The sequence below is a fragment of the Piliocolobus tephrosceles genome, chromosome 21, assembly GCF_002776525.5.
Source record: "Piliocolobus tephrosceles isolate RC106 chromosome 21, ASM277652v3, whole genome shotgun sequence".
Taxonomy (NCBI): domain Eukaryota; kingdom Metazoa; phylum Chordata; class Mammalia; order Primates; family Cercopithecidae; genus Piliocolobus; species Piliocolobus tephrosceles.
This window is the reverse complement of record NC_045454.1, coordinates 14,614,597-14,628,315: the sequence shown is the minus strand read 5'-3', so window position 1 is coordinate 14,628,315 and position 13,719 is coordinate 14,614,597. Positions and strand designations below refer to the sequence as shown.

General features: G+C 41.0%; 1 protein-coding gene across 1 annotated transcript in view; it reads right to left on the bottom strand.

Moving 5' to 3' along the window:
* Nucleotides 1-3,495: 3,495 nt before the first annotated feature.
* Nucleotides 3,496-13,719, bottom strand: part of LOC111525475 (putative pregnancy-specific beta-1-glycoprotein 7) — a 127,280-nt gene continuing 117,056 nt past the window's right edge. Inside the window, 3 exon segments of the mRNA XM_026448292.1 lie at nucleotides 3,496-3,563; nucleotides 6,802-7,056; nucleotides 7,456-7,734. Coding sequence (XP_026304077.1) covers nucleotides 3,496-3,563; nucleotides 6,802-7,056; nucleotides 7,456-7,734 — 602 coding nt within the window.

Sequence of the window (13,719 nt, the reverse complement as noted above, 5' to 3'; positions counted from 1 at the left end):
AGAGTAGTGTAAAATCTTTCCTGGTGTCATATGGCTAGTAATAGGTGGCTCTGAGATTTTATTCTGAGACTATTTGACTTGAAGGCTAATGATGAAGGTAGTAATATAGCAGCTGACATTGGTTCCTCTGTGTGTGGCATCTTGTTTCACTGACTACATTAAACCTTTAAAAGAATGGCATGAAGCAAGCTGTCTCATACTTCAGGATATGAAAGAAGAACAAACTAAACCCAAGCACAGTGAATGAAGGAAACAATATGGATTAGAGTGGGTAAAAATAAAATGGAGAATGGAAAAAGAATACAGTAAACTAATGAAACCAAAGTTGATTCTTCAAAATAAAATCAACAAAATTGATGACCATTAACTAGACTAAGAAAAAAAGAGAGAAGATTAAAATTACTAAAATCAGAAATGAAAATGGAGTCTGACACAAAAAACCCTCCAAAAAATCAATGAATCCAGGAGTTGGTTTTTTGAAAAGATCAACAAAATTGACAGACCGCTAGCAAGACTAATAAAGAAGAAAAGAGAGAAGAATCAAATAGACGCAATAAAAAATGATAAAGGGGATATCACCACCGACCCCACAGAAATACAAACTACCATCAGAGAATACTATAAACACCTCTACGCAAATCAACTAGAAAATCTAGAAGAAATGGATAATTTCCTGGACACTTACACTCTTCCAAGACTCAACCAGGAAGAAGTTGAATTCCTGAATAGACCAATAGCAGGCTCTGAAATTGAGGCAATAATTAATAGCCTACCAACCAAAAAAAGTCCAGGACCAGATGGATTCACAGCTGAATTCTACCAGAGGTACAAAGAGGAGCTGGTGCCATTCCTTCTGAAACTATTCCAATCAATTGAAAAAGAGGGAATCCTCCCTAACTCATTTTATGAGGCCAACATCATCCTGATACCAAAGCCTGGCAGAGACACAACAAAAAAGAGAATTTTAGACCAATATCCCTGATGAACATCGATGCAAAAATCCTCAATAAAATACTGGCAAACCGGATTCAGCAGCACATCAAAAAGCTTATCCACCATGATCAAGTGGGCTTCATCCCTGGGATGCAAGGCTGGTTCAACATTCGCAAATCAATAAATGTAATCCAGCATATAAACAGAACCAAAGACAAGAACCACATGATTATCTCAATAGATGCAGAAAAGGCTTTTGACAAAATTCAACAGCCCTTCATGCTAAAAACGCTCAATAAATTCGATATTGATGGAACGTACCTCAAAATAATGAGAGCTATTTATGACAAACCCACAGCTAATATCATACTGAATGGGCAAAAACTGGAAAAATTCCCTTTGAAAACTGGCACAAGACAGGGACGCCCTCTCTCACCACTCCTATTCAACATAGTGTTGGAAGTTCTGGCTAGGGCAATCAGGCAAGAGAAAGAAATAAAGGGTATGCAGTTAGGAAAAGAAGAAGTCAAATTGTCCCTGTTTGCAGATGACATGATTGTATATTTAGAAAACCCCATTGTCTCAGCCCAAAATCTCCTTAAGCTGATAAGCAACTTCAGCAAAGTCTCAGGATACAAAATTAATGTGCAAAAATCTCAAGCATTCTTATACACCAGTAACAGACAAACAGAGAGCCAAATCATGAATGAACTTCCATTCACAATTGCTTCAAAGAGAATAAAATACCTAGGAATCCAACTTACAAGGGATGTAAAGGACCTCTTCAAGGAGAACTACAAATCACTGCTCAGTGAAATAAAAGAGGACACTAACAAATGGAAAAAAATACCATGCTCATGGATAGGAAGAATCAATATCATGAAAATGGCCATACTGCCCAAGGTTATTTATAGATTCAATGCCATCCCCATCAAGCTACCAATGAGTTTCTTCACAGAATTGGTAAACACTGCTTTAAAGTTCATATGGAACCAAAAAAGAGCCCACATTGCCAAGACAATCCTAAGTCAAAAGAACAAAGCTGGAGGCATCACGCTACCTGACTTCAAACTATACTACAAGGCTACAGTAACCAAAACAGCATGGTACTGGTACCAAAACAGAGATATAGACCAATGGAACAGAACAGAGTCCTCAGAAATAATACCACATATCTACAGCCATCTGATCTTTGACAAACCTGAGAGAAACAAGAAATGGGGAAAGGACTCCCTATTTAATAAATGGTGCTGGGAAAATTGGCTAGCCATAAGTAGAAAGCTGAAACTGGATCCTTTCCTTACTCCTTATACGAGGATTAATTCAAGATGGATTAGAGACTTAAATGTTAGACCTAATACCATAAAAACCCTAGAAGAAAACCTAGGTGGTACCATTCAGGACATAGGCATGGGCAAGGACTTCATGTCTAAAACACCAAAAGCAACGGCAGCAAAAGCCAAAATTGACAAATGGGATATGGTTAAACTAAAGAGCTTCTGCACAGCAAAATAAACTACCATTAGAGTGAACAGGCAACTTACAGAATGGGAGAAAATTTTTGCAATCTACTCATCTGACAAAGGGCTAGTATCCAGAATCTACAAAGAACTCAAACAAATTTACAAGAAAAAAACAAACAACCCCATCAAAAAGTGGGCAAAGGATATGAACAGACATTTCTCAAAAGAAGACATTCATACAGCCAACAGACACATGAAAAAATGCTCATCATCACTTGCCATCAGAGAAATGCAAATCAAAACCACAATAAGATACCATCTCACACCAGTTAGAATGGCAATCATTAAAAAGTCAGGAAACAACAGGTGCTGGAGAAGATGTGGAGAAATAGGAACACTTTTACACTGTTGGTGGATTGTAAACTAGTTCAACCATTATGGAAAACAGTATGGCAATTCCTCAAGGATCTAGATCTAGATGTACCATATGACCCAGCCATCCCACTACTGGGTATATACCCAAAGGATTATAAATCATACTGCTATAAAGACACATGCACACGTATGTTTATTGCGGCACTATTCACAATAGCAAAGTCTTGGAATCAACCCATATGTCTGTCTGTGACAGACTGGATTAAGAAAATGTGGCACATATACACCATGGAATATTATGCAGCCATAAAAAAGGATGAGTTTGCGTCCTTTGTAGGGACATGGATGCAGCTGGAAATCATCATTCTTAGCAAACTATCGCAAGAACAGAAAACCAAACACCGCATGTTCTCACTCATAGGTGGGAACTGAACAATGACATCACTTGGACTCAGGAAGGGGAACATCACACATCGGGGCCTATCATGGGGGAAGAGGAGGGAGTGATTGCATTGGGAGTTATAACTGATATAAATGATGAATTGATGGGTGCTGACGAGTTGAGGGGTGCCGCACACCAACATGGCACAAGTATACATATGTAACAAACCTGCACGTTATGCACATGTACCCTAGAACTTAAAGTATAATAATAAAAAAAAGAAAGAAAGAAAATGGAGTCTGAGCATGGTGGGTCATATTTTAATCCTAGCCCTTTGGGAAGTCACAATGGGAGGATTTTTTGAGGCCAGGTGTTTGGACCAGCATAGGTAACCCGGGGAGACCCTCTCTCTACAAAAAAAATTAAAAACCAATTAGCTGGTCATATTGGCATGCATCTATAATCCTCATATCTTGGGAGACTGAAGAAGGAGAATTGCTTGAGCCCAGGAGGTTGAAGCTGCAGTGAACCATAATCACACCACTGTATTTCAGCCTGGGCTGGCCCAGAGCTATAATCAGTAATAAGATTGAATCAATAAAAGTATTTGATGAAATTCAATATTTTTTCATAATAAAAACATTCTAACTAAGAATGGAAGGAAACCACCTCAACATAAAGACAATATGTGAAAAACCAAATGCTAACATCATATGCAACGGAGAAAGACTGAAAGCTTTCCCTTTATGAGCAGGAAAAAGACAAGGATGCTGCTTTGGACATTTCTATTCAATGTAGTATTGAAAGGTCTAGTCAGAAAAATTAGGCAAGAATTTTAAAAAAGACATTCAAACTGGAAGAAAGGAGTAAAATTGTTTCTGTGCACAGACAACTTGAACTTATATGTAGGAAATCCTAAAGATGTAACAAACCTATTGGAATTAATAAATGAATTCAGTAATGTTGCACAATACAAAATCAACATTCAAACATCAGTCGTATTTCAATACACTAACCATGAACAATCTGAAGGAAAATTAAGAAAAAAATTTTAATTTGTATTAATATCAAAAAGTTAAAATGTTTAGGAATAAGTTTAACCAAAGAGGTGAAATGATTATACCTGAAATCCATAAAATATTGCTTAATGATGAGAGCAATAAATTGAAAAACATTTTGTTTTCATGAATTAGATGACTCAATATTGTTAGGAAGACAATGCTACCAAAAGTGAGTTGCAGATTCAATACAATTCCTATCAGAATCTCAGTGACATTTTTGCAGAAAAGGAAAAATCTGCCCTAAAATTCATATTGAATCTCATGACTCTAAATAGACAAACAACTTTGAAGAGGAAGAATGAGGCTGGAGGACTCACACTTCCTGATTTCAGCATTTACTACAAAGCCCCAGTAACCAATACAGTGTGGTATTGGAATAAAGGAGGACATGGAAATTAGTGAAATAGAACAAAGAACCCAGAAAGAAATACCTGCATATATGGCAAAATGATTTTCATCGAGTGTGCCAAAATCATTCAATGGGGAAAGGACAGTGTTCTGACCAAATGATATTGGGAAAGCTGGATATCCAAGGGCAAGAATGAGTGGAACCTTTACCTAACACCATATACAAAAATTAACCCACAATAGATCAAAGATCTAATTTAAAAGCAAAAGCTATACAACTCTTAGAAGGAAACATAGGAGAAAAGCTTCATGATATTGGATTTCACAATGATTTCTTGGTTGTAACAACAAAAGCATAGGCAATAAATAAAACGGATAAAGTGGATTTCATAAAAATCAAAACCTTTTATATATCAAAGAACATTATCAAGAAAGTAAAAAGGCAACCCATGAAATGAGAAAAATATTTGCAAATTATAAGTATGATAAGAAATTAATTTCCTGAATACATGAAAAACTACAAGTCAACAACAGCAAATATCCAAAAACCCAATTAAAAAATGAACAAAGGATTAAAATAGAGTTTTCTCCAAGGAAGATATACAAATATCCAATAAGCCCATGCAAAGTTCCTCAGTGTCATGAATACTTAGAGATACGCAAATCGAAACCACAATGTGACACCACCTCACACACTTTAGGATGGCTTTGATAAATAACAACGACAGCAACACAAAACAACAAGTGTTTTCAAATAGATGGAAAAATTGGAGCTCTGGTGCATTACTGATGGGAATGGGAAATGTTATAGCCACTGTAAAAAGTGATGTGGCTGTTTCTCAAAAAATTAAACAATAAATTACCATTCGATCCAGCAATTCCACTTCTGGACATACTCCCTATAGAATGGAAAGAAATTTGAACAAGTATTTGCACATTGATGTTCAGAGAAGCATTACTCACAATAGCCAAAAAATGGAAGCAACGGAAAAGTCCACTGTCCATTGAAAGATAAGTGGGTAGGCAAATGAAGTGTATCTATATACATCGAAATGCTATTCAACCTTAACAAGGAATAAAATTCCAATACATCGTGCAAAAAGGATGAACCTTGAAGACATTATGCTAACTGAAAGAAGCCAGACACCAAAGGATAATTATTATATAATTCCATTTATAAAAGATAGAATAGCTAGTTACATAGAGACAGAAAGTAGAATGGTGGGGGCTAAGGGTTAGGGGGAGAAGGAGTGAGAGTTACTGTTTTTGGGTCCAGAGGTTTAATATGGTAAAAGGAAGAAGTTCTGGAAATGGATAATATGATGGTTACACAACACTAATTTGCACACTTAGAAATAGTTAATGATAAGTCTTAGATATATATAAAGTGTCCTGGTAGTCTTACACTGTATAAATACACACTTTTTGGCATTGCCCCTTTCCTGTCATGCAGAACCCCAGAGGTGAATCTCCCTATTTCTCCAAGTGTGCATCACTCACTGTCCTCTGTGCTGTGTCCCACGTGCTGTGCCCACAGCCTTATACAGCTGGTGAGTTCAGAGCCAGGACACAGCTCAAGAGTCTGCCCAGAGGCTCCTTCTCTTCTTATTTCCCTGCAGCCTAGGCTTCACTTCAACTGGCAGCTCGATTTAGCCAAATTCAGGACAGGCCACCAGGGCTCTTTCTCCACACATGCTGGTCCCACCCCGGGTGGAGTCAGGCAGGGCCAGTCACTGGAGAAGCCTGGATCAGAGCAGGAAGCAGTCTGAGCTGCTCCTCTCTCATCCAAGGGGCTTCCTCCTCTCATTTGGGGGAAAAATGTGAGCTTGTTTCAAAGCCTCAGATGTTCCTTGTAGCTCATGGAGTAGGTAAAAGAAAACAAAGATGTGGCAGAAAGGGATGTGTTGGTGACAGCGAAAAGCAACTTGATCTTGAAGACTCTCCTTCTTGTCCCTCTGTGAAGCCTCTTCCACCTCTGTGAAGCCTCTTCCACCACATAGGGCTCAAAGCCCTGTCCCTACTTTTCTCAGGCTGGACACAAAGTCAGCCATGAGAAAACAGAAAAAGAAGGAGAAGAGAGTCTGTAGAGACAATTTGGGAGGGTTCAGGAGGAGAATTTAGGATTTGCTTCTGCCCATTGGACACAGACTGGGAATAAAAATGTTTTCCTGACTCTTCTCTGAAAGCCAGATACACTCCACCTAAAACCCTACTGCCAATGATGCAGGGATCCACTTACCAGAGACTCTGATCGTCTTGAATGTGGAACGTTCGCTGCCAGTGGCTGAGTTACGAACAGAGCAACGATAGAGCCCGCTATGATTTGTAGTAATTTGGGGGATATGGAGCCTTGGTCCTGATTGCAGAAACTTCCCATTTATCATCCAAGTATACTCTGCCGGTGGATTAGAGTCCGTGAAGCATAACAAGGAGAGGTTTTGTCCTGAACAGTAGTCGGTCAATGAAGAGAAAATGCTGGGGAGGTCTGGACCATCTGGAGTAAAGGGAATAAAGCCACGGTGATGTCGTCCAAGGGAAGGGGATGCTTCTGATCTCTTAAATTGACACAGTGTCCCCCTGAGCCAAGACACCCCCTCAAGTCCCAGCCAAACCCCTTCTGTGTTCACTGAGCCAAGGCCTGAGGTATTCACCTGTTTCTCCCATCACAGGTTGTAAACCCCAACTCTCCCATGACAAGAGCATCTCCTCCCCTTATATTCTGGGTTAAGGCTGTGCCTACCCAGGTTTTCCCAGGGCAGGGAGTCATGGCCTGCTCGGGTGTCCAGAAATAGAAGTGTCTGTACTTGGACCTGAGAGAGACTGAGATGCCTGACCTCTGGTCATTTGGCTTTAAGCTGGTGGCCTGGCCCACAGATGACCCAAAGATACTCACAGAGGACATTCAGGGTGACTGGGTCACTGCGCATGCCACCAACTCGGTCCCGTATTTCACATTCATAGGATCCTGTGTCATTTCTTGTGACATTGGGTAGAATGAGGATCCTGTTTTCACCAGGTTGCTTTAGCCTAGGACTGACGGGGAGGCTCTGATCATTTACCCACCACACGTAGCTATAGTTCTGAGTCTTAGATTCACATGTTAAGGCTACAACATTCTTATTCTCCATGAGGTTGAAGTTTTTGCTGGTGATGTAGGGCTTGGGCAGCTCCGCTGTGTGGATAACAGAGAGAAGATTGTCCTGTGTGGCAGCTTTGATTCCTCCACAGACATCCTTCAATCAGAGTTGGAATCTCCCACCTCTCAGCCCACCCAAGTCCTTGAAAGCCAATAGGTGGTGCATGTCACAAGACAGATGCATGATGATCTAAGTGCTCAGAGACTGTGAGGCCACGTGGTCTGTCCTAGGGAAGCACAGACTTTCTCAAGTGTGAATTGAGCAGCAGTGTTGGGTCATGGACAGACACATCAGTGGGAGTCACAGTCCCTGGTACACCTCCCAGTCCCTCTCTAATCAGCTGATTGGCTGGCTTACCTTGGGTTCCTTACCTGGAATGTGCAACTCCTGGGCCCCTTCCAAATTCCATCCTACTTTGTCCCCCTAGATGTGATTTCTCTGCAGCTTCCATTTCCAAGGACATTCTAGAGATGAGTAATAATGGGACTTCCCATTGTCCTGAAACCCTGAAGATACTGAGCAGCCTAGCCTGGGACTGGATGTTTCAGCAGAAATAAGACAGGGGAGTCCAGAGTCAAGCCTGGAGGTCAGTTCAATCATCAGGCAGTGGAGGCACAAGGTGGGGCAGTGTTTTTGCAGGTGTTCCATGATGACTTACTTGAGCAGTGACCTCCAAAGATAGAGCAGAGTGCAAGGAATGATCTAGAAAGAGTGAAGGGGACAGGCACAAGCTGGTGGCTTTGGAGCAGAACCATGTTCCCTGTTCTGGGTTCTTTAAGTTTCCTCTCCTTCTGCAGAGGGCAGGTGAGGCCTATGTGGACCTGTCCAGAAATATATGTGGACATTTGCACATGCAGAATGGACTGGTGGAAAGGGTGGGAATGTACTGCTGGAAATCTGGATCTCATGGACCATGTGTGTTTGATGGATATGACACAAATTTAGGGGGAACTTTTGCAAATATTTCTTTCACTGGACACTCTACTCTCCGATTCCATGGGTTTGACTACTCTGGGGACCTCATGGAAGTGGATTCCAGAGTGAATCTGAGAAGAGACTGCTGGTTGCCAGGAACTGGGAGTGGGGAGAATCAGAAGTTGTTCATGGGTGTGCAGTTTCAGTTATGCCAGACAGGGAGGTTCTCTCTAGAGATCTGCCATACAGTTTGATGCCTACAGTTCACACAGATTGAGTATTTGTTATGCATAAGACTTAGGACAAAAAGTGTTTTGAATTTCTGACATTTTTTGATTCTGAAATATTTGTCACATACTTACTGGTTTAGCATCCCAAATCTGAAGGATTCAAAATCTAAAATGTTCCAGTGAGCATTTCTTTTCAGCATCAGATTAGTACGCAAAAGTGGGAGGTGATAAGCCAGATATATTCTTGCCCTTTTTTTTTTTTTCTCGCACCATGTTTCTAGCTTGGTAATTAGGTTTTCATCAATTCCATGCTGGCCATGCTGCACTTGTATATTTTTGAAGGCTTTGGGATATGAGAAAGGCTGATTGCTATTTTCTATGTCATCAAAACTTTCCACCTTTTCATGGTTGCATCTTTTTCTCGGTGTCTCTGTCGTGGCAGTCATTAATAAGAGCCTGTCAGGTGAGATTTAGGAGAGATTTTTGTAATTCTGCAAAAAATGTTAGTGGGATTCTGGTAGGGGTTGTGTTGAATCTGCAGCTCACTTTGGGTAGTATTGTCTTCCTAACAATATTGATTTTTCCAATCCATGAAAATGAAGTGTCTTTCCATATATTGATGTCATCTTTCATTTCTTTCAGTAATGTTTTGGAGTTTTCAGGGTATAACCCTTTGACTTTTGGGTTAAACTTTTTCCAAAATATTTTATTCCTTTTGATGTTAACGTAAATTGAAATTCTTTTCTTAATTTCCTTTCAGATTGTTCATTGTTAGTATATAGTCTAAAGAATGATCTAGAAAGAGCAAAGGGGCAGGCAAGAGCCGGTGGTTTTGGAGCAGAAACATATTCCCTGTCCTGGGTTTTTGATTTTCCCTCTCCCTTTGCAGAGGGAAGATGGCTCTTTTCTGACAGCCAGAATAGCCAGATAGAATTCACTGGAAAACATATTGCCAATGCTGCAGGGATCCACAGGACAGATGGAGCACGGGCGGGCATTTAGGGAGCAGTGACGGAAAGAGTTGATGAGGATGGAGAGAGGTCATGAGGGGAAAGCGCTCAATGTGGCGTCCCATACACCAGCGTTTCCCTGGGAGATGTCTTTTTAGCTGATCCCAGGGAAGGAGCATATGTGTGGGGCAGGAGCTGCCTGCAGAGGGAGTGGTGTCAGGTTGGCGGCTGCCAGGTCAGGGAGGAGCTGACAGAGTCCGTGTGGGGAGCATGGAGGACGTTGAGGACTTGTGCCGAGGTGACCCTGGTGAGGGTGGACCCTTCTCGGCTATGGGTTCAGATGAGGGAGGTCTGCATCCCCTGGAAAGGCTCCAGGCTGGAGGGACTCTGCCGCCCTCTGGTGGACTGGAAGGGAAGTGTGGGTGGCCGAAGTCATGGCCAGGCTGCGTCTTTTATTCCACAAGTATCTGCACATTTCACACGAGGTCACACATATGTTAAGTTACCGCTCCATCACCTTCCAGCCCCATGAGTTCCAGTCTCTGTAGCTCTATGTTCACTGTTTTCCCTCTTTCACAATTGGGTGTCCCAAACGCAGATTTTTGTCACCTTCTGTGAGTTTGTGTTTGTGTGCAGTAGGCGGCACTGTGTATACCCTTGGGACAGTGATGTCTGGGGCTGAGCACTGCACATGGGCTTGGGAGCAGAAGAGGGAGCAGCAGGGCAGGAGGATCAATGTCACGGGAGCAGGGACAAGTCATTTTCATTTTCTTATGACCAGGGACCAGAACCCAGGATTCTGACTCCAGGGCACAGTACCACACCCTGCTGGTGTCCCTGGATGTCATGAGTGCTCATAGTGTCATGCTGCCTTGGCATTAATTTTTTAAGGTGTAAATTTATTTGCCTCACATCAGAGGCAGGCCTTGGTCACCATGGCAGTTTTCAATACTGTATCTGGTTCAAATTTCTCCAGTTGGTAGCCAGAGATAATATCTTAGAGGCATCTCTCCTGCTTGGTGTGCTGGGCTCCCTTCTCTCCATCTGCTTTCTTTAAACGGATAATTTTGACATTTGCCCTCACATTTAAAGTGACCACTTCTCAGTCACAGCATGATCTCGTGATCCCAGTGTTTGCTGCTTGCTTTACACACATCCATTAAAGCTCCCTGCTGGAAACCTGTCAGATAACACCTGGACTTACTAAAGCCATTGGCTTTCTGGTGTCTTCTCTCCTCCCTTCCTGGGCTCACTGACATCTGTATCTGTGGTCTCCAGTTGTGCCCTGTGCTCCCCAGTGTCTTTAAGTAGTAAAAACACTTACACTTTCACGTTGTGGTTGTATCACTATAGCCTCACATGCCATCCAGGGCATGACATCGAGGCTGCCCTATGGGATCTGTGCTGGTTGAACCCCTGCTGGAGCTCTTGTTTTGGGACCTCTGGTTCTTTTGGGGACAGGAGCTTCCAGCTAACTTGATTGAAAAATTGATACATTTCATCGAAAACACTGGGTTAGGTGATGTATTCATGGCCTTCAGCTGCCAAAACAGACACATTAGCCTGGGTGAATTAAATAATAGAAATCTTTTTTTCACAGTTCTGTGAATAATGTGCCATTTTAACCACTTTAAAATGTGCAGTCAAGTGGAATTAACCACACACACAATGTTCAGTTACCATCACCACTATTTTTCCTAGAAAATTTTTATCATTTTAAACTGAAACTTTGTATCTTTTAAACAATAATAACTCCCTGTATTTTCCATTCTAGACATTGATCATCTCTGCTCTATCTCTCTGAATTTGCCTATTCTTGATGTTTCATGTAAATGGAATTATACATATATTTTATTTTGTTTCTGACATATTTCACTTAGCATAATATTTCCAAAGTCCACGCATGTTCCAGCGGATGTCAGATTCTCATCCTCTTTATGGCAGATAAACATTCCATTGTATGTGTCAGTACATTTGTTTATTCATGTGTTGATGAACACTTTGATTGTTTTACATTTTATCTTTTGGGAGTTATGCTGCAATCAACATTCCCATGCAAGTACCTGTTTGAGTCCCTGGATTCAATTCTTTGGGTATATACCTAGGAACGGATGCTGTTTCATATGAGAATTCTATGATTAGCTTCTTGAGGAACAGCACAACTGTTTCTCCTAGTGGCTGTACCTTTTTATAATCTCACCAGCAATGCATGAGGATTCCAAATTCTACATAAGGATTTCACTTGTTATTTAACATTTTAAAAGAATGGTAGCCATATTTGTAGGTGTAGTGTGGGGTTTCATTGTGGCTTTGACTTTGTATTTTCCTAATGACTAATGATGCTGAGTTTCTTTTCATGTTCCTCTTAATGATGCGCATATCTTCTTTGAAGAAATGTCTATTTGAGTCCTTTGCCCATTTATATAAATTGGGTTGTTTGTCTTTTTGTTATTGAGTTGTAGCAGTTCTTTATATATTCTGGGCATGAAACCATTGTCTATGTGATTTGCAACTATTGTGTGTCATTCTATGTTTTTATTTTCTTGATAATATCCTTTGATGCATAAAAGGCTTGCATCTGTAGCCCAATTTATCTATTTTTCCTTTTTGTTTCTCATGCATTGGGGTCATACCTGAGAATCCATTGCACCTTTGAGGTCATTAAGTTTTACCCCTATGTCTTTTTCTAAGATGTTTTTATGGTTATAGATCTTATAATTAACTCACTGATCCATTTTTAGATAATTGTTTGATATGGTTGGAAGCATAGTTCTTTAAGTTTCTTGTTTTGCATGTGGTTATGTAGTTGTTTCTGCACCGTTATTTGAGAGGATGATTGTTCCTCCATTAAATTATCTTGACACCCTTATGCAAGAGCAATGAGCTATAAGGGTGAGAGTTTATTTCAAGACTCTCGATTCTATCCCTTTGGTCACTATTTGTATTCTTATGCCAGCAGCTGCTGTTTTTAATAGTTGTAATGTCTTGTGAGGTTTCAGATAAGAAAGTTCAAGTTGTGCAATTTATTTTGGCAAAATTGTTTTGGCTATTTCAAGGGTACTTTTTTGAAAAGCAAGGAGGCCCATGTTTTGTAATTGGAAAGTCTTTTCTGTCTTCCTTCATAGGGAAATTTTGCAGTGTAGGGATGTTTTCAGAAACTTTATCAAAGTAGGTAAATTGTCACCACTTCCTTTCTGAGCTACTGTGTTAAAATGTGTGTTGCCTCCCATTGAGGAATTGAGAGATCCTGGAAGCACTTGCCCATGTGGTGAGGGACAGTGAGCTCCTTAATGAGGGGCACAGAAGACATTGCTCTGGGACACAGTGTTGTCAGGGAAAATGTGTGCATCTCTACTTCTTTATTTTTTTGTACTGGTTGCATCTCTGCTGGACATTCTAGATATTGAAATCTTTGTTCATTCTCTTGGTTCTATGTTGGCTGACCTGTCAGCTGGAGCTGGAGGACATGCCTGGCAGGGGTGTAACCCCCATGGGAAAGAGCAGGGCTCAGCAGAGTGAAAGCAGCTGGGACCCAGAGAAGCCAGGGAGGTCTGACTCTTAGAAGCCAAAGACCAGCAGGTGGGTGTCCTCAGGAGAAAATGGACTGCAGTGGTACCCATTGCAGTGGACTGGAAAAAAGTAAGAGGCTTTGGATATTCCATTTTCTCTCTCAGCTCTTCAGCAGGAGACTTGAGTCCTGGGCTGGTGCTGTCCTGCAGCAGGGGCAAGATATTCAGGAATGGCTGCATATCAGGCCTAAGTCCATGTCATCCTCTCGGGCATTGCCACTGAAGATGGAGAATTTTGTTCAGAGACCTAGCCTGGGCACATGGGAGGAACCACCTTATTAAAATTAATTTGAGAAAACAGTATGCTTGCTTTATTCTTCTAGAATAATTATTAATGTCATGTTTTACAATGTATC